Raw genomic sequence first — 22,047 nt, 5'->3', positions numbered from 1 at the left:
GTCCCAGCTACTTGGAAGGCTGAGGTTAGAGGATCCCTTGAGCCCAGGAGGTTGAGGCTGCAGTGAGGTGTGATCCTGCCACTGCATTCCAGCCTGGGGACAGAGTGAGACCCTGTCTCAAAATAATAATAATAATAATGATACAATAAGAGAATGCGGATGTGAGGTATATGGGAACTCTGCATTGTCTTCTAAACTTTTCTAAAACTCAAACTATTCTAAAATAAATGTATTTTTAAAAAATTAGCCAAATGCATTTCTTCTAAAATTTTTTTATTAATACTAATTGCTGCTCTTTTTTTTTTTTTTTTTTTTTTTTTTTGAGACAGAGTCTTACTCTGTCACCTAGGCCGGAGTGCAGTGGTGCAATATCAGCTCACTGCAACCTTTGCCTCCCAGGTTCAAGCAGTCCTCTGCCTCAGCCTCCTAAGTAGCTGGGATTACAGGCATACACCACCACACCCAGCTAATTTTTTGTATTTTTAGTAGAGAGGGGGTTTTACCATCTTGACCAGGCTGGTTTTGAACTCCTGACCTCGTGATCCACCCACCTTAGCTTCCTAAAGTGCTAGGATTACAGGCATGAGCCACCGTGCCCAGCTGCTGCTCTCTTTAAAAACAGAAACAAAATAAAACAGAGCTCTATGAGCCTCCAATTTCTGAGTTGAGTGACCTTTTGCAGGGTCACAGAATTAACCCCAGCTCTCCCAGTCCTTTCACTGACTTCTCTCTGTGGTGGAGCCGAGGTTTGTTTAGGGAGGCGGGACTACAACTCCCAGAGTGCACCTGTGCGGTTGTCAGGAGCAACCAAGGAAGCCAACTAACAGCCTTGCTGGAGACTGAGGACTATCCTGGGCCTCACTGCCAGCCAGCCAGCCATGGGCCAGGATTATTACTCTGTGCTCGGGATCACTCGCAATTCAGAGGATGCCCAGATCAAACAGGCGTAAGTTGGGGTGGGAGCCAGGCCTTGGGGTGTGCTGGGGCAGGCCCTGCCTTCCTCTCTTCCAAAATGAGCTTTCCTGCATGACTTAGGGCAGACAAGGTGAACCTCATTCCTTCTTTTACTTCTTGCATACCTGTATCCTGGCTTTGGGCTGGGTTGAGACCCAGGTTGGAAATTTGAACTCTTTAGTTCCTCAATCTGCTCCCAACCCATCTCCCTTTATGCTCCATGCCCTGTCTCCTCTCCTGGGTGTCTTGCTTTTCCTAACAATGAAATAGAGACAAAGGAGCCATTTGAACTTTATCTTGAATATTATGGAGAACCAGCGGCTTGTGAACAAGGGAGTGGCTGTGCCTGATGGATATTACAAATTCGATTCTGGCCATGATGGAGGTTTTAGCATTGACTAAACTACATCCCTGAATATCATCAGGTCTTAAGGACGCTCTGGTCCTAAGATAGCCTAGGACAGGAGTCAGAACATTTTTCTGAAAACATGTTTTTTAAAATAAATACTTACTGAGTGTCTACCACAAGGGTTGAGAGGGTACTTCACCTCCTGCTGCAGTGTTGGCAGCTGGAGATATTAAGTAGGAATCCGACAGCGGCATTCCCTTTCAGAATAGATAATCAATACCTCAATTATCAAAATAGATAATCAAGACCTGATGCAGCTTGATTTTGTTGCTGAATAGATAATTGAATAAGTCACCGCAACTGTGATGGGTGTTACAAAAGAGGAAGTACGGGGTGGGGGCTGTGGACGTTATCTTGGAAGGAGAGAGACCCCTTAGGAGGGTGTTTGTGGTAATCATGGCAAAAGATGAGGCCAGAGAAAGTGGAGAGAATAGACTTGACAATTAAGTGGATCATTGGAGGGTAAAGAAAAAAAGAGTCCAGGATAACTCAATCAATTAAGTTGGGCAGTGACAATAGCTGCATTTTTTGAGTGTATAGATGCTGTTCTGAGAACCTTCCATCACTGTTTCATTTAATCCTCACAACAGCCCTAAGAATTAAGTGCCATTATTATCCCAAGGCCATGCACTAGTAAATGGTAGAGTCAGTGTTCAGACATCAGGTCTGCCAGAGTTGCCGATCATGGGCCTATTCCTGGGTCAGGTCCTGTAGGGGATCACTAGGGTAAGTGGAGAGTGCAGTGTTGTTGGAGAAAAAAGACACAAACTCATGAAAGAATCTGAGAACATCTTAGGAGAGTGTATGATGTCACCCACTCTTTGGAGCATCTCATTGACCAGAAGGACCTATCCAGGGAAAGGTAATCAGGAAGAAGGGCAGTGGGAGTGCAGAAAGATTAGCACAGCTTAAACACTGGAAAGGGCTGGATCAGAGTCCAGATTCACTTACCTGCTAGCTGTGTGACCTGGGCAAATTAACCTCTCCGAGCCAGAAGTTTTCCCATGTCAAAAGCATAATAATAATAAACGTTGCTCTGAGACTGAAATAGGATTAGATGAGATAATGCATGTGTCCAGCAACCATTTGCATGTGAAATCATGTCATATAAAGAATGTTTAAGGCCTGGTGTGGTGGCTCATGCCTATAATCTGAGCAGTTTAGGAGGTCAAAGCAGGAGGATCCCTTGAGTCTAGGAGTTCGAGAGGCCAGCCTGGTCATCATAGGAAGACCCTGTCTCTACAAAAATTTAAAAATTAGCCGGGCATTGTAGCACACACCTGAGTCCCAGCTACTTGGGAGGCTGAGGTGGGAGGATTGCTTGAGCCCAGAAGGTAGAGGCTGAAGTGAGCTATGGCTGCACCACTGCATTCAGCCTGGGTGACAGAGGAAGAACTGTCTCAAAAAAATAAAAATGGCTGGATGTGGTAGCTCATGCCTGTAATCTCAGCACTTTGGGAGGCCAAGGCACGGTATCACTTGAGGTCAGGTGTTTGAGACCAGCCTGGCCAACTTGGTGAAACCCCATCTCTACTAAAAATACAAAAAATTAGCCGGGTGTGGTGACACACACCTGTAATCCCAGCTACTTGGGAGGCTGAGACAGGAGAATGACTTGAACCTGGGAGGCGGAGGTTGCAGTGAGCTGAGATCGTGCTATTGCACTCCAGCCTGGGTGACAGAGTGAGACTTCATCTCAAATAAAAATAAAAATAAAAATAAGGCCAGGCCCGGTGGCTCATACCTGTAATCCCAGCACTTTGGGAGGCCAAGGCGGGCAGATCTCCTGAGGTCAGAAGTTCAAGACCAGCCTGGCCAACAGAGTGAAACCCTGTTTCTACTAAAATAAAAAAAATTAGCTGGGCGTGGTGTCAGGTGCCTGTAATTCCAGCTACTCAGGAGTCTAAGGCAGGAGAATCGCTTGAATCTGGGAGGCAGAGGTAGCAGTGAGCCAAGATTGAGCCATTGTACTCCAGCCTGGCAATGGAGCTAAACTCCATCTCAAAAATAGAGCAAAACTCCATCTCAAAAATAAAATAAAAATAAAAATAGAGTGGTTAAAAGAACTGTGTATGTTTCAAAAAGCAGTCTTTAACCCTTTCTCCCCTATAACAACTCTAAGCCACATGTATGACATGCTTTCTCATGGGAGGTCCTAGATATTGATTTTTTAAAAAAAGAGCTAAACTTATATAAGGAAGAAAAGCACCATAATGGTTTATAATTGCCCAGGATTCATAATTGCAATGTTCAAGCTGTGACTTCACCCCTTTCTCTCCCACTCAGGAAAGCAGGTGAATGAGAGAGATGTTACTGCAGGGATAATTTTGAAACCACTGAAATTTATATGAAAAAAACTAAACCCTTCTCAAACTTGTTACTTTTTTTTTCCTTTTCTTTTCTTTTTTGAGACAGAGTCTCTCTCTGTCACCCAGGCTGGAGTGAAGTGGCATGCTCTCGGTTCACTGCAACTGCTGCTTTCTGGATTCAAGTGATGCGTCTGCCTCAGCCCCCGAGTAGCTGGGACTACCGGCATGCGCCACTATGCCTGGCTAATCTTTGTATTTTTAGTAGAGATGGGGTTTCACTATGTTGGCCAGCCTGGTCTTGAACTCCTGATCTCAAGTGATCTGCCCGCCTTGGCCTCCCGTAGTGCTGGGATTACAGGAGACCGAGGTGGGAGGATCATTTGAGGCCAGGAGTTTGAGACCAGCCTGGCCAACATGGTGAAAACCCATCTGTACTAAAAATACAAAAATTAGTCAGGTGTGGTGGCACATGCCTGTAGTCCCAGCTGCTTGAACCTTGGGAGGCAGACGTTGCAGTGAGCTGAGATTGTGCCACTACACTCCAGCCAAGGTGACAGAGTGAGACTCTGTCTCTAAATAAATAAATAAATAAATATAACTGACCGTGACCTCTGTAACTGAGAAAGGCTGGTTTGGAAGGCTGTGACAATTGTCTTCAAGTCTCTGAAGGTAGATATTCTCTCTGTAAGGTTCCCAGGGCACAGCCAGGACCTTTATGGATGGAGGGACAGTTGCAGGACCACAGGCCCAGCTTCCTGTCGCAGTAAGAGGAGGCACTGCCTAAAATTCAGAGCCATCCCATGGTGAGATGGGCTGCCTTGCAGGATGCTGAGCGAATATCATTTATTTACTCACTCCTGCTCAGTGCCCAGCACTGGGGCTAGAACTGGATGTAGCAACTCTAGGACCTCATAGTCTATTAGACAGACGGATCAACAGACACCTGAAACACAGTGCTGCTGAGGACTAGGATCAAAGGTGCTGGGGACTTGGGCAGTTGAGTCTAACCTAGAAAGGAGGCTAGCAGTCAGGGAAGGTGCCCTGGGGGATTTGGCCCCTGAGCTGATGGTTGAAGGATGAATTAAAAATTGCCCAGAGAAGCTGGGAGGGGCTGCAGAGGGGTGAGTCATGCAGAAGAGCTCAAGGGAGCAGCAAGAGAGAAGAGTGAGTGAGGCCAGAGAGAGAAGCAGGGCCTCGGATCTTAGAGTTTTATGCTGGAGACAATGGGGGAACCAGTGTAGGGTTATGCCAGGGGAGGGACCTTGTCAGAAAGTATTTCAGAAGGCTGGGCTGGGCGTGGCGGCTCACACCTGTAATCCTAGCACTTAGGGAGGCCAAGGTGGGTGGATCACCTGAGGTCAGGAGTTCAAGACCAGCCTGGCCAACATGGGGAAACCCCATCTCTACTAAAAATACAATTAGCCAGGTGTGGTGGAACATGCCTGTAATCCCAGCTACTTGGGAGGCTGAGACAGGAGAATCACTTGAAGCCAGGAGGCAGAGGTTGCGGTGAGCAGAGATCGCGCCACTGTACTCCAGCCTGGGCAACGCAGAGATTCCATCTCAAAAAAAAAAAAAAAAAAAAAAATGTATTTTAGAAGCATCAGCATTAACAAGAGCAGAGAGAGAGAGAGCAAGAGATACCGCAACTGGCAGCACACAATGTAGTGCAGAAGGGGCCACTGGTGCAGAAGACATGGTTCTGCAACACTTGTAGGAATGAAGAGACAGGAACAGAACATTTTATTTATTTTGAGACAAAGTCTCACTCTGTGACTCAGGCTGGAGTGCATTGGCACAATCTCGGCTCACTGCAGCCTTCACTTCCTGGGCTCAAAGCAATCCTCCCATGCCAGCTTCCCAAGTAGCTGGGACTACAGGTGTATTACAGGTGTATGCCACCATGCCTGGCTAATTTTTGCTTTTTTTTTTTTATAGAGTCAGGGTTTTGCCATGTGTCCCAGGCTGGTCTCAAACTCCTGAGCTCAAGTGATCCTCCTGCCTTGGCCTCCCAAAGTGTTGGTATTACAGGCATGAACCACTGCACCTGGCCCAGAACATTATTTAGAAGGAAAACCCCATGTGACCTGATGACAGATGGGGGAAGGGGGGAGGGGAAAAAGGAGAACTTGGAATCAAAATGCTCACATTTCTGGCTGCAGTGCCTGGGGAAAAATTATGCAATGAAAATTTACCTGGCAGCCAGGTGCGGTCCCTCATGCCTGTAATCCCAGCACTTTGGGGAGCCAAGGCAGGTGGATCTCTTGAGGCCAGGAGTTTGAGACCAGCCTGGCCAACATGGTGAAACTCCATCTCTACTCAAAATGCAAAAATTAGCCAGGCATAGCAACTCATGTCTGTAATCCTAGCACTTTAGGAGGCCAAGATGTGCAGATCACCTGTCAGGAGTTTGAGACCAGCCTAACCAACATGGTGAAACTCCATTTCTACTAAAAATACAAAAAAAAAATTATCTGGGTGTGGTGGTGTGCGCCTGTAATCCCAGCTACTTGGGAGGCTGAGGCAGGAGAGTCGTTTGAACCCTGGAGGCAGAAGGTTGTAGTGGGCCGAGATCGCACCATTGCACTCCAGTTTGGTTAGCAAGAGGGAAACTCCGTGAAGAAGAAAAGGAGGAGGAGGAGGAGGGGGAGGGGGAGGAGGGGGAGGAGGGGGAGGAGGAGGAGGAGGAGGAGGAGGAAAGGAAGAAGAAGAAAGAAGAGGAGGAGGAGGAGGGGGCGAGGAGGAGGAGGGGGCGAGGAGGAGGAGGGGGGAGGAGGAGGAGGAGGGGGAGAAAAAAAGGAGGAAAGAAGAAGAAGGAGAAGAAAAGTTATGTATCTGGGCTCAGTGAATTTATGACACCTTGGAGAGGGGATGGCAAGTAGGTAGTTGGATGTAGTCGTCTTTGGCTCAGGGAAGTGGTCTGGTTTGGGATGGAGATTAGCTGTGAGAGGTAGAAGCCTGCCTCTGGGGTGAGAAGAGAAGCCGCGAACTCTGGGATGGCGGCGAGGCAGGTGTGGGCAGTGGAAAAGCCAGCGGAGGCGCGGTGAGGGTCAGCTTGGGCTGAGTGACAGGCGCCTGCGCTGGGTGCCTCCTGTGCAGCCCTTCAGACCCACTGCCCCAACCTCAGCCTTCCAGATGCAGCCGGCCCAGGGGAGAAGGGGAGGGAGCAGGGCGGGGCTGCGGCTTCACTCTCCAGTTCTCCTCCTGTGCGGTCTCTTCAGTCAGCTGTGTCCCTTGACCGAAGGTCACAGCTCCACTGAGGCCCCGTCCGTACACTCCGACAGACACCCCACGGTTCCTGGGCTGGGAAAACTGCACTCGGCTGCCCCTGGTGGCCTCCCTCCGCCCCTCCTGCACCCGGGCGAAGGGTCCCTTTATTAAACTCTCCGCAAACCACCCAGTCCGCGCCCTCTCTCCCTCACCCCGGGCCACAGCTGATACACATCCTCAGAAACAGGCCAGCTGCTACCACTCGTATTAACCTCCCTCCTCCAGGTACCACAGACTCGCCCTTCAGAACCACCCGCTGAAGTCAAATGAGCCGCCTGCAGCAGACATTTTCCGTCAAATAGCAGAGGAATGGGCAGAAACAGAAGTTGGGGGGAAATGAGCACAGAGTGGGCGGGGACGGCACAGGAACAGGACGGGCACTGAGCCTCAGCCATGCCCGCTGCACACCCGACTGTGGCTCATCCTCCCGAGACGCCTGTGTGTCTGCTCCAGTCCTCAAAGACGCCAACAGGCTAAGAGGCTCAGGAAGTGTACCCGGAGAAACCGTGAAGAATGAAGGGAAGGGAGCAGCAGCGCGCAGGGAGAGCCCCCAGCGCAGCCCTACACCTGGGAGAGGAGACAGGGAGGGGAGGAGGGGGGAGGAGCTCAGCCAGGCCCGGGGGAGCCCTCACACAAAGCTTGCCCGTGGGAGGAGTCCTGTGTCTTGCAGGAACAGGCCAGCCCTGATATCCCCACCACACGGAAGCATTGGTTGGGGGCAGCTCGGGGGCACTAGCTTCAGCTCAGATGCCCAGGGGGGCAGCTGCTGTGACAAGTCAGTCAACTGTGCTCCCCAGACCAGCTACTATTCGAGAGCCGAGCAGCGCACCTCCTCAGCCACCACAGCCGGTGAAGCCACCCCGGATTTATAGCTAGGCAGGAGTGGACAGAGTGCCGGCTCTGAACTCTGGTCTGTCTTCAAAACCAGGCCAGCTGATATGACTTGTGTTAACTCTCCTTCCTCCAGGTACCGCAGACTCGCCCTTAAGAACCACCCGCTGAAGTCAAATGAGCCGTCTTCAGCAGAGATTTTCAGGCAAATAGCAGAGGCCTACGACGTGCTGAGTGACCGTGAGTGGCTGTGGGGCTGAGCAACCCCCTCAATTAAGATCATTCCCTTTTTTTTTTTTTTTTTTTTTTTTTTTGAGACAGAGTCTCGCTCTGTCGACAGGCACCAGGCTGGAGTGCAGTGGCGCGATCTCAGCTTACTGCCAATGTGCATCCCGGGTTCAAGCAATTCTCCTGCCTTAGCCTCCTAAGTAGCTGGGACTACAGGCACGTGCCACCACACCCAGCTAATTTTTGTATTTTTAGTAGAGACGGGGTTTCACCATGTTGGCCAGGATGGTTTCGATCTCTTGACCTCGTGATCCTCCCACCTCGGCCTTCCAAAGTGCTAGGATTACAGGCTTGAGCCACCGCGCCAGGCCAAGATCATTCCTTAAGTCTCAACTGTTGGGTTTTCTGAGGGGGCCCAATAGCGAGGAAGTATGCCTCTTCCCTGCCCAGAATCTAGACGCACAGAGAAGACAGAATACGGAACTGCCTTTCTCAGTAGAAGCAAGCTGGGGTGGAGGACATGGTGTGTGGAGCCCGGGATGACACTGACTCGTTCACCCAGGCAGGCAGTGCGGGGGCTGGGGCACATTCCCCACACACCCCTATCCCCTGCTGGGATGGGACCTTCTCCCGTAGGAACAGAGTGAGGGGCTTGCAGCCATGGGGAAAAAGGCTGAAGTTGGGCAGGTATGCCCTCCTGTCCCTCCTGGAGGTCCCTCCCATTGGCTAAGTGTCCATCTCCCCCAGGCCAGCAAGAGTAGGAAGAGGCAGAGAAAGGCCAGTAATAATTAGGAAATCTGTCCTATGGAGACCAGCAGAGTGGGGGAAAGTTTAATCCCCACGCCAGCACCCAGGGCGGTCCTGGGGGGCTTTCCCTGAGGGCTCTACCTGGTTCCTGCAGAAGTACAGCTAGAAGATCACTAAGGTTTCTGCAGTCCCGAGTTTTCAGGACTTCAGGGTCCTTAGACTCTAGGATTTCAAAGTTCTAGAATTTGGAGGCTCCAGAATTTGTAGCTTTTTAAAATGTCAAGTTTCTACGATTCTGTTTGCCCCAGATAAGAGAGTGGCCACGATGACTTAGGCCAAATCCCAGGGCCACCGCCTGAGCCTCAGGCTCTCAGTTATCCCCCAATCCCTCACCTGCCCCCAGCAAACGCAAGGCTTTCACGTCTCTCTTCTGGGCTACAGGAGCCATACCTAGGTCCTCACAGAAGGAAATGGAACCCCTGACTCCTAGGGTCTCATTCCAAAGACTGCCAGACAGCAGGCGCTTTGGAATCAGGCTGTTTCTGCCTCTTCCCTTTCTCCATATCCGCCTGCTTCCCAGCCCCTCCACCTATCCCAGCCCCCAAAGTTGGACGCCTCCTCAAGGTGATGCCCATCCACAGCTGTGAAGAGAAGCATCTATGACAAGTTTGGAGAGGAGGGCCTGAAAGGTGGGATTCCTTTGGAGTTTGGATCCCAGACCCCATGGACAACTGGATACGTCTTCCACGGCAACCCTGAAAAGGTGTTCCATGAGTTCTTCGGTGGAAACAACCCGTTCAGTGGTAAGAGATCTTCCTCCCCCACCCTGCCTTACAGAAAAGGACACAGCTATAAAAGATGCTTTTCACTGAGTAGTTTTGCTTTTATTTTTAATTTAATAAATATGTATATAATACCTTGCAAAATAAAAAGTAAAACAGAATTCATTGAAAAAGAAATATATTCCAGCCCTCCATTCATTTTCTCCTTTTTTTTTTTTTTTTTTTTTTGAGATGGAGTCTCATTCTTTTGCCCAGGCTGGAGTGCAGTGGCACAATCTCAGCTCTCTGCCTCCCAGTTTCAAGCAGTTCTTCCTGCCTCGACCTCCTGAGTAGCTGGGATTACAGGCACCCGCCACCACACCCAGCTAATAATTTTGTATTGTTTAGTAGAGACGGGGTTTCGCAATACCTACCAGGCTGGTCTCGAACTCCTGACTTCACGTGATCTGCCCACCTCTGCCTCCCAAAGTGCTGGGATTACAGCTGTGAGCCACTGTGCCTGGCTAATTTTTGTTTTTTTTTGTTTGTTTGTTTTCGTTTTTGTTTTTTTGAGACAGAGTTTCACTCTTATTACCCAGGCTGGAGTGCAGTGGCACGGATCTTGGTTCACCACAACCTCCGCCTCCCGGGTTCAGGCAATTCTCCTGCCTCAGCCTCCTGAGTAGCTGGGATTACAGGCACGTGCCACCATGCCCAGCTAATTTTTTGTATTTTTAGTAGAGACGGGGTTTCACCATGTTGACCAGAATGGTCTCGGATCTCTTGACCTTGTGATCCACCCACCTCGGCCTCCCAAAGTGCTGGGATTACAGGCTTGAGCCACCGCTCCCGGCAATTGTATTTTTTCTTTTTTTGAGATGGAGTTTCGCTCTTGTTACCCAGGCTGGAGTGCAATGGCGCGATCTTGGCTCACCGCAACCTCCGCCTCCTGGGTTCAGGCAATTCTCCTGCCTCAGCCTCCTGAGCAGCTGGGATTACAGGCACGCACAACCATGCCCAGCTAATTTTTTGTATTTTTAGTAGAGACGGGGTTTCACCATGTTGACCAGGATGGTCTCGATTTTTTGACCTCGTGATCCACCCCCCTCGGCCTCCCAAAGTGCTGGGATTACAGGCTTGAGCCACCGCGTCCAGCCTAATTTTTGTATTTTTAGTAGAGACAGAGTTTTGCCATGTCTGCCAGGGTGGTCTCGAACGCCTGACCTCAGGTGATCTGCCCATCTCTGCCTCTCAAAGTGCTGGGATTACAGGTGTGAGCCACTGTGCTCGGCTAATTTTGTATTTTTAGTAGAGGCAGGGTTTTGCCATGTCTGCCAGGGTGGTCTCGAACTCCTGACCTTAGGTGATCTGTCCATCTCTGCCTCTCAAAGTGCTGGGATTACAGGTGTGAGCCACTGTGCCCAGCCCAGCCCTCCATTTTTTTCCCCTAGAAGCAGCTACTTAGGGAAGCAGCTACTAGTAAACAGTTTATGTATCCTTCCAGAATCTTTTCATGGATGTATGAGCTATATTTGTTTTTACATAAGCCTTTTATTTTGTTAAGGAAATAGGGCCACATTGTACACAGTGATTTTTTTTTTTTACTTAATATATCTTGGAGATTATCTTATATGTTATACCATATATAGATCTACTTTATTCATTTATATGAAAATCTATATAGTATGTATAGATCTGCATAAGATTTCATTGGTCAGATGTCTCTTAGGGATCCATTGCAGAAACAAATACTGTTCTAGCCATATTAAGCAGAAAGGGATTCAAAACAGGGCATTAGGTGCTTTAAAAAATGATTGAGGCCTGGTGTGGTGGCTCACTCCTGTAATCCCAGCACTTTGGGAGGCCGAGGTGGCTGGGTCGATTGAGTGTAGGAATTCAATGCCAACCCGGGCAACATAGTGAAACTCCATCTCTACAAAAAATGTGCAAGGCATGGTGGTGTGTTCCTATAGTCCCAGCTACTTAGGAGGCTGAGGTGGGAGAATCACCTGAGCCCAGCAGGTCGAGGCTGCAGTGAGCCAAGATCACCTTGTCAAATCAATCAATCAATCAATCAATCGTTGAAAGGCCTGGGTGAGAAGGCTCTAGGCTGGCCCTGTAAGAAATCTCCCAAGAATACCACCTCTAAACTGTCCCACAAGGAGAGCTGCTGTCTCTGCCACAGTCCCAAAGAAGGAATCAGGAAATGTCACCATTGCATTGTAGAACACACCATAAGTGTAGCTACAATTGCTGCCCCACTTGCCTCTGACAGGCAAAAAACTTGTGGGTAGACACAGAAAGGCTGCTGCAGAAAAACCCAGTGTTTCCATGACAGTGCTCACCAGCTCCAGACAGAGCCATAGAGAGATGCCTGCTCTGCCTTCTTCCTGCCTTCCAAGTAGCTCAAGGTTTACCTGATGAACAGAATTCAAAGCCAGAACCTTAGCTGCAAGAGAGTCTGGGGGATGTTCCTTTTGGCTCTACAGATTTTCTAGCAGGGAAAGTATGCAAGAAGGAGGACAGAGCGGACACCAAGTGCCAGCATGGCTACCATGGGTGTTTTATAATTTATTATTATTTTTGAGACTGAGTCTTGCTCTGTTGCCCAAGCTAGAGTGCAGTGGCATGATCTTGGCTCACTGCAAGCTCTGCCTTCTGGGTTCAAGTAATTCTCCTGCCTCACCCATCCAAATAGCTGGGATTATAGGTGTGTGCCAGTACACCCAGCTGATTTTTATATTTTTAGTAGAGATGGGGTTTCCACTCAAGACCGGCCAGCCTGGTTTTGAACTCCTGACCTCAAGTGATCAGCCTGGCTTAGCCTCCCAAAGTGCTGGGATTACAGGCATGAGCCACCATGCCAGGTCTAATTTATTATTTTTATTTTTTTATTTTTTTATTTTTAATTACTGTTTTATTAATGGGTAGTTTCTTTCCAGTCTTTTGCTAATATTGTATTTGTGGGAAGATACCCCTTGTCTCTTTTTCAATTAAAACAGTTCTTGTGCCATTTATAGTTTCCCTAATATGCTTGTCTCCCTACTAAACGGGGAGCTCCTCCAGGTCTGATTGATCTCAGAGTAGCCAAAGCCCAGACTAGCATCTGACAAGAGTGAGTGGATGGGTGGATGCCTGAAATGAAGGAAGGAAGGAAGGACAGATGGATGAATGGATGAGTGGGCACATGAATGAACAGATGAGTACATCGTGGGTGGGTGGGTGCATGATTCCAGCTCTCAGACAAACTGACCAAGAGTTGATTTCTGAGGCTCAGAATCATCTTGCAAAGGCAGTGAAAGGACCTTACACCTGATTTCCTGGCTCCAGTTATGCCCACATAGGGCCTAGATTTTCACTGCCTGTTTTCTCCGACACCCATTGCCCCTTTTCCCTGACAATACTTCAGCCTTTCTGAACTTCAAACATTCTCTCCTCTTCTCCGTGCCAATACGTGGGTTATAGCCCTTCCGCCTCAGAAACTGCTCCCATGTACCACCCTCACGCGTCTTCAGGAGAAAGCTGAGTTTATAAGCTCCACGTGAGACTGAGAACATCAGGGGGCTTTGAGTAGTGGGCTTGTTTCCAAACCATGCACTGCCCTTTGTCAACTGTGTGATCCTGGGCAAATTTCCTCACCTTTCTGAAACCCCAGCTTCCTAACCATTACATGCCAAAATAATCATTAAGGCTCAAGGGCTATTACCAGATGAGATCATGTTTATGAAAAGGGTCTTTGCAGTTTGAAAATGCCATATGGTGGACCTTGTCTCACTATCTGTCTCAGTTCAAAGGAGCCAAGTGAGTCTACAGAGGCATCGCTCACTGGAAAGGTCAGGCTCAGGGTCTGGGCTTCCTTAGGCAGTGCCCAGGAGCTAGACTGCCACAGTGCTCCACTCCAAGTGTTCCTGAGACCCATCTCCCTGCAGGGTTGAGGGCTGGGCTTCCTGTGGCCTAGCTATTGCGGTGATTACTGCCTGGTACTCCATAGGCCTGGGTGAACAAGTGAATTCAGTAATGCAACAGGAGGACCAGATGATTCACAGGCCTCTTGATTACCCATCACATCTTAGAGGGACATAATGTAGTCACCTTACTTTCCCTGCCTAAGGTCATTTCACCATTCTAGCCCGTGAAGTTCATTCCATGGCATTAACCATGAGAGGCAGAATATAGAAACTCTTAACCATGGTGCCTCCCCGAGTTTACAGTTTATGAAGGGCTTCCACATCTAGCAATGCAGCATGACATAGTGGTTAAGGGCATATGTTCCATTGTCATATTGTCCTGTGGTTCAGATCCCAACTCTACCACTCACTAGCTATGGGAACTTACGCATTTTGTTTGGCCTCTCTGGGCCAATAAAATAATAAGATAAGGTGCCAAAAATAGCAGCTGATGCAAACTAAGCTCTCAGCAAGTTTTAGCTGTTCATCTTAATGGTGGAAGGCAGGTCAGGCATTATCAACCCATCCCACAGACCAAGACACTGAAGCCCATGGATCACACAGCACATCAGGGGCAGAGCTGGGAGGGGGCTGTCTTTGCACTGGGAAGAAGGATGGGGACAGCAAGAGGGGTTATGGGTACAGAGCTGAGCAGGGGGTGGGGGCGTGGGGGGTGGCAGGGGCAAAGAAATTGAGGAAAGAGGAGTTTGGGAGATGCTGGTGGCCTCTCAAATTGTTAGGGACCAACACTTTCCCTCCATCATCTCAGCCGACAGCTTTATAGAAACTTGAGTCTGGGGTCTTTAGCAGTCTTGGGCTGGGCTGGACAGCGAAGGGGAGAGGAGTCAGGAACAGTAGGGAGGACTGGGCAGCTCTGACCTTCCTGTGAAAGGCTAACAGCAGGCTAGGTGTGGTGGCTCACACCTGTAATCCCAGCACTTTGGGAGTACAACGCAGGCGGATCATGAGGTCAGGAGTTGAAGACCAGCCTGACCCACATGGTGAAACCCTGTCTCTACTAAAAATACAAAAATTAGCTGGGCGTGGTGGTGGGCACCTGTAGTCCCAGCTACTCAGGAGGCTGAGGCAGGAGAATCACTTGAACCTCGGAGGCAGAGTTTGCACTGAGCCCAGATCAAGCCACTTCACTCCAGCCTGAGTGACAGGGCAAGACTCCATCTCGGGGGGCGGGGGGGTGGGGGATGGGGGAGAGAAAAAAAAGGAAAAAAGAAAGGCTAACAGCAGTCTCTACTGGCACTCCCGAGTACAGCCACCAGAGGGAGAGCCTCTTTCCTGAGACAGAGTTAAAGGTACCCTAGTTGTGAATAAGAGAGACAGGGAAGCGGAGCATTGGGAGAGGGATGCTGAGTGTATGATAAAATATATTGTTTGCTAAGGACAGCGGCAAGGAAAACCTAGCCACCCCTGCCCCGCAAGTGGAAAACTGCTTGGGGCATTCTAAAGTAGCAAAGCAGTAAACGTATATCATACACCGGTTAAAACAATTATTTAAGCACGGGTATGTGATCCTGCCCCCGTGGCTCCTCGTGGAGAATACTTTCTGGTTTGTCCTTGATCAGTGGTAAGCAGGCACACCTGCCTACCTAGTTTATCTCGTTTCTATGAGAAAACAGAACACCTGTTTGTTAATAATTATCACCTGTTCAGAGAGAATAAATACTTGGGTCAGCGTTTGCTTGAGGCCCTCAGCTCAGAATGCTGTTGGCCTCCGCTAGTCCCACTTGCTGTTTTATCTGGGTATCTGCTTCTTAATGCCTTCAGCGCCGCCTGGGTGGGGGTCTCTATGGCCTCGGTAGTGGGCGATATCCCAAGTAGGGGTGAAGCATTGGGAAGTGACAAGGGATGATAATCATTGCATCTGCAGTTGAAGACAGCTTCTTGACCTGGCCAGTCTGAGGTGGGTATGGGATGCTGGGTATTACACAGGGCACTGAAGAGGTTGGTGGGGGTGTATCTGGAAGCAGAGGCAGAGCACGCGCACGTGTGTGTGTGTGTGTGTGTGTGTGTGTCTGTGTGTGTCTGTCTGTTTCTAGATACAATTTCTCTTACGACTCTCCCTACCTCCTGCAGAGTTTTTTGATGCAGATGGAAGTGAGATGGATTTGAACTTTGGGGGGCTCCGTGGCCGAGGTGTCAAGAAGCAGGACCCCCCAATCGAACGGGACCTCTACCTGTCCCTGGAAGACTTATTCTTTGGCTGCACCAAAAAAATTAAGATTTCCAGAAGGGTGAGTACTCAGCTTGCTTCTCTTGGGAGCCATCACCTCTCCCCTGCAGCCTGAGCGGCTGCCTCCTCTCTTACCCAGGCAGGAGGATTCAGGCATAGTCTCTGACGGAATTAGGGAATCGTTGATTCAGAGACCTAGGACATTAGAATTCCAGAATCTGAAATTTGGAAGGGACAATTGAGGATATTAGCCCGGTTCTTTCCTAGTGCAGGAGTGCCCTCTGCAGTCTCCCCAACGGGGACAAGCTCTTTCTCTTCCTTTCTCTCAGTTCAGCCCCATCCCTGTGGGAACTGGAAGGGCTCTGAATGGCAGGAGTCTCCTCTGAATTCTTCCCCCTGGGCTTTACCAGACCTTATTCCCAGGATTTCATCGGGGTGCATGCCTTGTGCATAGGAAAGAACAGTGGGCATGGATTGTGGGCTGGGAGACAGTCCCCAAGGTTGATGAGTCGAGGAAGACCCTCAGTGCCTCATGTCTGTCTAGTCCTTGGCTTGGCCCTGTCCCATGGCCCAGCCCTGTGTCAGGCAAGAGCAAGCCCCCTCCACCTTTGCCCAGCAGAGGAGATGCCGATGTGGCCATGCTTGCCACAGATGGCACCCATCTAGACGTGTGATTGGGGAATGGAAGGATGACACCATGAGGAATGCACTAGGAGAGGTTTAGATATGCTGATTTCTATGTTCTATCTTTGGGATTAAGAGACTTGTTGGAGGTTCAGGGCTGGGCCTCTGGAATTTGGAGAGAGGAACCGAGTACATTTTTGCCCTGTATCTGTTAGTGGCCAGGGCTGGAGCTGTGTGTTTGATCACTAATGGTGTTTGATCACTAATGGTGACCGCTTGGCATTTCAGGCTCCAGCCCCATGGCATGCCCTGCCATCCTGAAATCATAAGTTCTTGGTTGTCATGGAAACAGGATGGGAGTGGGAGTGGCTCAGGGCAGGCTCTCCCCATTGCCGGAGGCTCTTCCCATCGCTAGATTGAGCCCAGGTACAAATCCCATAGAGCATCTTTCACATGTGCAAAGGTCAACTGGGTGTTCATGAAAATCTGAGCAAATCTCGACTGTGCTCATGGAAGTCCTGAGCAGACCTCCCCACACCTGATGTTGTTGCAGGTGCTGAACGAGGATGGGTACTCCTCCACCATCAAGGACAAGATCCTGACCATTGATGTGAAGCCCGGCTGGAGGCAGGGCACACGCATCACCTTTGAGAAGGAAGGCGATCAGGTGAGGGAGGAAGAAGCTGATTCAGGTCAGTCACTGGGCTCAGGTGGTGGGAAGACTGAGGAGGAAAGGAGGGGAAAGGAGGCAATAGTTCTTCCTGCCCCTCTGAGCCTTGGCCTGTAGAGAGCCCAGTCTGCAGAGTGGGAGAGATCGGATTCCATAATGTTCCTTCCAAGAAACAGAACCTCACAACGCTTCGGTGAACAGGAAGCCCAGGGACTATCCCCATTTTACAGAGCAGGAAACTGGGGCCCAGAGAAGAGTGGGACTTGCCCAGGGCAAGAACATGAGAGCTGAAAGGAGATCCCAGTCTGAACTCCAGTGTTTTCCTGATTGTCTTCAGTGCTTTTCAGAATAAAGCCCAACTACAGGAGGGAGGTACTCGGAAACCATTTAATCATAATAATTTTATTTACATATTTATTTTGAGACAGGCTCTCTGTTGCCCAGGCTGGAGTGCAGTGACATAATCTTTAGCTCATTGCAACCTCCACCTCCTGGATTCAAGCAATTCTTCTGCCTCAGCCTTCCAAGTAGCTGGGACTACAGGCATGCACCACCATGCCCAGCAATTATTTTTTATTTATTTTTTTGACGGTCTTGCTGTGTTACCCAGGCTGGAGGGCAGTGGTGTGATCTCAGCTTACTGCAGCCTCTGCATCCTGGGTTCAAGTTATTCTCCTGCCTCAGCCTCCCCAGTAGCTGGGATTATAGGTGCCTACCACCATGCCCAGCTAATTTTTGTATTTTTAGTAGAGACAAGGTTTCTACTAAAACTCATGTTGGCCAGGCTGGTCTCGAACTCCTGACCTCAAGTGATCCACCTCAGCCTCCCAAAGTGCTGGGATTATAGGCGTGAACCACTGCACCTGGCCATCCAGCTAATTTTTGCATTTTTAGTAGCCACGGGGTTTCTCCATGTTGATCAGGCTGTCCTTGAACTACTGACCTCAGGTGATCTACCCTCCTTGGCCTCTCAAAGTTTCTGGGACTACAGGCATGAGCCACCCTACCTGGCCTATTAATAATCAGTTTAAATTATATACTATTTAAGTAAAAATATAAAATTATTGTCCAGGGTGTGCTGAGTCCTTAAGTCCTAAGAGGCAGAATGATGGAGTATTCAGAGCCAGGAGAGATGCATTCCTTTACCTGTACTTTTTGCCCCCTTTCTTGCCTATGAAACATCTACTTCTGGTCCAGCCTGGTGGCTCACACCTATAGCTCCAGCACTTTGGGAGGCCAAGGCAGGAGAATTGCTTGAGCTCCAAAATTGGCGACCAGCCTGGGCAACGTAGTGATACATATGATACACTGTTGTGTACACCTATGATATGTTATACACTACTGTGTATACACAGTAGTGTATAACATATCATAGGTGTACACTGTAGTGAGACCTTGTCCCTACTAAAAATAAAGAAGTTACCTGGTCATCGTGGTGTGTGCCTGTGGTCCCAGATATTCAGGAGACTGAGGCAGGAGGATCTCTTGAACCCAAGAGGTCAAGGCTGCAGTGAGCTATGATCATGCCACTGCACTCCAGCTTGGGCAACAGAGCAAGACCCTGTCTAAATAATAAATAAATAAAACATCAGCTTCAAAAAAACATGCTTCAAAACTCAGCTCCAGTGTTCCCTGCTCTGGGCAGCCTCCTCTGAGCCCCAGTCTCTAGGCTTCCCTTTATCAGGTCTTGAGTGTGCTGGGGATTCATTGTCGGTTCCTTTCCCTCCCTGCCGCAAGACTAGGAGTTCCTTGGGGTTAGGGGCCTATGGGCTGCAGTCACCTCTTCTGTCCCCAGTGCCCAGAAGAGACCTCAGCAGAGTTTTGGTGACTTAATGAAGTTTGGGAGAGGGAGTTACTAGCAGGATGGAGACGTGTGGGCAGTTGGATGATGTCCAGCTCAGTGTTCCACCCGCCATCTGAGGAAGCTTCTCCACTCCTCCAGCTGAGTGTCTATTTTGGGCATGCTCACTACAGAAGTGATTATGGGGAGACTGATCTGTGTAAGCTTTTCAAGCTTCTAATCCATCTGGGCTATGGGGGCCAAACTGAAAAGTCCCTTCTGGAAAACCTGCTCTTATCTCCCCATTGTACAGATGAAGACATGGAGACAAGTAGAGGCAGGAACTTGGCCAAGGTCACACAATCAATTAGTCCTTGTCACCCTTTGGCCTTCCCTGCCCAGGGCCCCAACATCATCCCAGCAGACATCATTTTCATTGTAAAGGAGAAGCTACACCCTCACTTCCGCAGGGAGAATGACAACCTCTTCTTTGTGAACCCCATCCCTCTGGGCAAGGTGAGTGGGCAAAGTGCAGGAGCAGTGGAGAGGGCATCGGAGTGAGCCCGCCTAGACTTGGCCTCCCCTGCTGCAACCACCTGCTGTCAGTCACTAAGCCCTGTGGGTTCCACCCTTCGAGTCACCATCCACTTGGTCCCCTCTGCTCATCTGCACGCCTGGATCTGTGCACCAGATCTGTGCAGGAGGCCCTCCCCACTACTGCTCATCTCCAGGCCCTTCTCGGGGATCCTGCCACACACTCCTCAGACCCTGCCTCACACCTCACTGTCCCAACATCTTTGTGCTACTGGAGAACCTCTGCAATCTGCTCTCTGCTCACCCCTTCCCTGCTCTCCAGCCCCCATGTCATGTAGCACCCTGACCGCGTGGCACACTTCCACACCTCTGTTCTTATTTCTGCTGGGCCCTCTCCCTGGAATGCTGTCTACTCACCTCACCCCATAGGGTCCTCCTCAACAGCTACCACCACTGCTACTTCTTCCTGCCCCACTCCCGAATGGTTTAGGGACCTCTCCTTGGCTCCCACAGACCCCTTTATTTCTATCTCTCTCATTACATTTATACAACATCCATCTCATACAAGAGCCACTCCAGGTGAAGGCTGCAGAAACTGTCCACTTCCGGGGGTTATGTGAGTAGGAGTTCTGTGATGGGGACCTGCTGAGACTGTTCTGGGATGCCCTCTAAGCTCCTTTCTTTCAGCCAGATTGTGAGTTCCTCGAGGGCCGGAAATTGCCTGGGTCATTCACCTATTCTGGAACAGCCTTGTCTCCCTTGTACCCAACTTAGTGTCCAGAACTGGACAGATTCCTAAGGTGCCTTCTAAGCAGGAGGGCTATGGTGACCCTCCCCAGCCCCACCTCTGGCTCTAACCCTAGGCTCTCACCTGCTGCACTGTGGAGGTGAAGACCCTCGATGACCGTCTGCTTAACATCCCCATCAATGACATTGTCCAGTAAGTCCATCTGCCTTGGGACCCAGTAGCTGAGAGAAGGGCCAGCCTGGGACTTAGTGGGTAGTGTCAGACATACCTGCCCAGTAGAGCTGTACAGGCTGCCCCCAGCACAAGGGTTCCCTGTTGAGGGGATGGGAGAGGACCAAAACCAAACCCACACTCTGTCCAAGCTGTGGGCTGCAACCATCTGGCAAAAGGAATACCTTTTACTAATTGGCACAAAGCCACTGCTGAGGCCAGAGGCCCTGTGTTGGGCAACCCCCATGGCTGCCAGCCCCCCAAACTTCTTACTAGAGTTCCGAGTTGCACCCCCTAAGCCCTTTTCCAAGAAAGGCGCTCTGCCAGTGCAGGGATTTGCCTGGCAGCCCAGTGCCCCCGCCCCCACCCCACGGTTTGCTCACCTTTTCTTCCCGTTTCCCATATCTTAAAATTCCGGAATCCCCCATCAGAGACTCGGTGTAAACAGGTTTTCAGAGAGCAAAGCTGTTTGGAACAAGCCAATCTCCTCTCCCTTCCCAACCAGTTCTTAGAGCCACTCCAGGTGAAGGCTGCGGAAACTGTCCTCTTCCGGGGGTTATGTGAATAGTTCTGTGACAGGGACCTGCTGAGACTACTCTGGGATGCCCTCTAAGCTTCTTTCTTTCATCCTATTTCAGCCCCAAATACTTCAAGAAGGTGCCAGGTGAGGGGATGCCATTTCCGGAGGACCCCACTAAAAAGGGGGATCTCTTCATCATCTTCGACATCCAGTTCCCCACCCACCTGACGCCCCAGCAGAAGCAGATGCTGCGCCAGGCATTGCTGACATGACTGTGGTGGGCTGGAGCAGGCGTGAGAGAAGGCTAGCCAGGCCTCACCCTGTCCCTACCCCCCACAGCCTCTGGGTGTGCAGGGGAGCCTGCTGCACAGATGACACCTGGGTGGGATGGCGCAGGGCTTAAACTGACATAATAAAGATGTATTTCCTGTCCTCCAGTGACATCCATGAGAGTGCATTGGAGAGGAGCTTCATATTGGCCCTTCCTGTGTGGCACAGGGAAGAGAGACCCAAGGAGCTGAGTGCCTGGGTCCCTGTCCTGGCTTTGTGGGAAAGGACAGGTAAGAGTTCAGATCCTCTGTGCTTTCACTTTGGTAGAATGGGGCAGGGCTGTTTAGCCTCTGAGGGCCCATAGCTCTGCTCTGGCTTTTCATGACAGAAGAGACAGTCTCTGGAGCATGATATGGTCATGTTAGAGACAGGAAAACTAAGGCACAAAAGAAAACATTTGTTGCAGGTCACTCAGGCCTCAGTGCCAAAGCTGTCATCAGAACCTTGAAGGTGGTTGGGTGCAATAGCTCACCCCTGAACTTTGGGAGGCTGAGGTGGGTGGATCACTTGAGGTCAGGAGTTTGAGACCAGCATGGTTAACATGGTGAAACCTTGTCTCTACTAAATATAAAACCTAGCTAGGTGTGATGGTGGGTCCCTATGATCCCTGCTACTCAAGGGATTGAGGCAGGAGAATTGCTTGAACCTGGGAGGCACAGTTGCAGTGAGCTGAGATTGCTCCACTGCCCTACAGCCTGGGCGAGAGTGAGACTCCATCTCAAAAAAACCCCAAAAACCTTGAAGGTTGCTTCAAACAGACTCACCTTGCATAGAGAAGCAGTATAAAGAAGACCGTGTGCACTGGAAACAGCATTGGTTCTACCTCTCTGGCCTCAATCCCCTGGTCTGTGAGATGGGTCCTGGGCAGGGTGATCTGGCAGGTAGGGAACCTGAGTTCTAGTCCCAGCCCTGCCACCTGGGACCAGTTACCACCCCTGTCTTTGTCAGCAAAGCAGCGCTATAATGCCCCTCACAGGCATGTTGTGA

At 50.0% G+C, this 22,047-nt stretch overlaps 1 protein-coding gene across 1 annotated transcript; it reads left to right on the top strand.

Moving 5' to 3' along the window:
* The first annotated feature begins 747 nt into the window (after positions 1 to 747).
* Positions 748 to 21,162, top strand: DNAJB13 (DnaJ heat shock protein family (Hsp40) member B13). The gene is made up of 8 exons (XM_003923450.3): positions 748 to 946; positions 7,910 to 8,013; positions 9,390 to 9,551; positions 15,548 to 15,705; positions 16,822 to 16,935; positions 19,121 to 19,234; positions 20,116 to 20,192; positions 20,849 to 21,162. The coding sequence occupies exons 1-8, from the start codon at positions 879 to 881 to the stop codon at positions 21,000 to 21,002; spliced, it is 951 nt and encodes a 316-aa protein (XP_003923499.1). The 5' UTR covers positions 748 to 878; the 3' UTR covers positions 21,003 to 21,162.
* The last annotated feature ends 885 nt before the right edge of the window (positions 21,163 to 22,047 follow it).

Source organism: Saimiri boliviensis, chromosome 6 (assembly GCF_048565385.1).
Source record: "Saimiri boliviensis isolate mSaiBol1 chromosome 6, mSaiBol1.pri, whole genome shotgun sequence".
Classification (NCBI taxonomy): domain Eukaryota; kingdom Metazoa; phylum Chordata; class Mammalia; order Primates; family Cebidae; genus Saimiri; species Saimiri boliviensis.
Note: the sequence above shows the minus strand (reverse complement) of the source record. Positions and strands in the feature narration are given on the sequence as shown.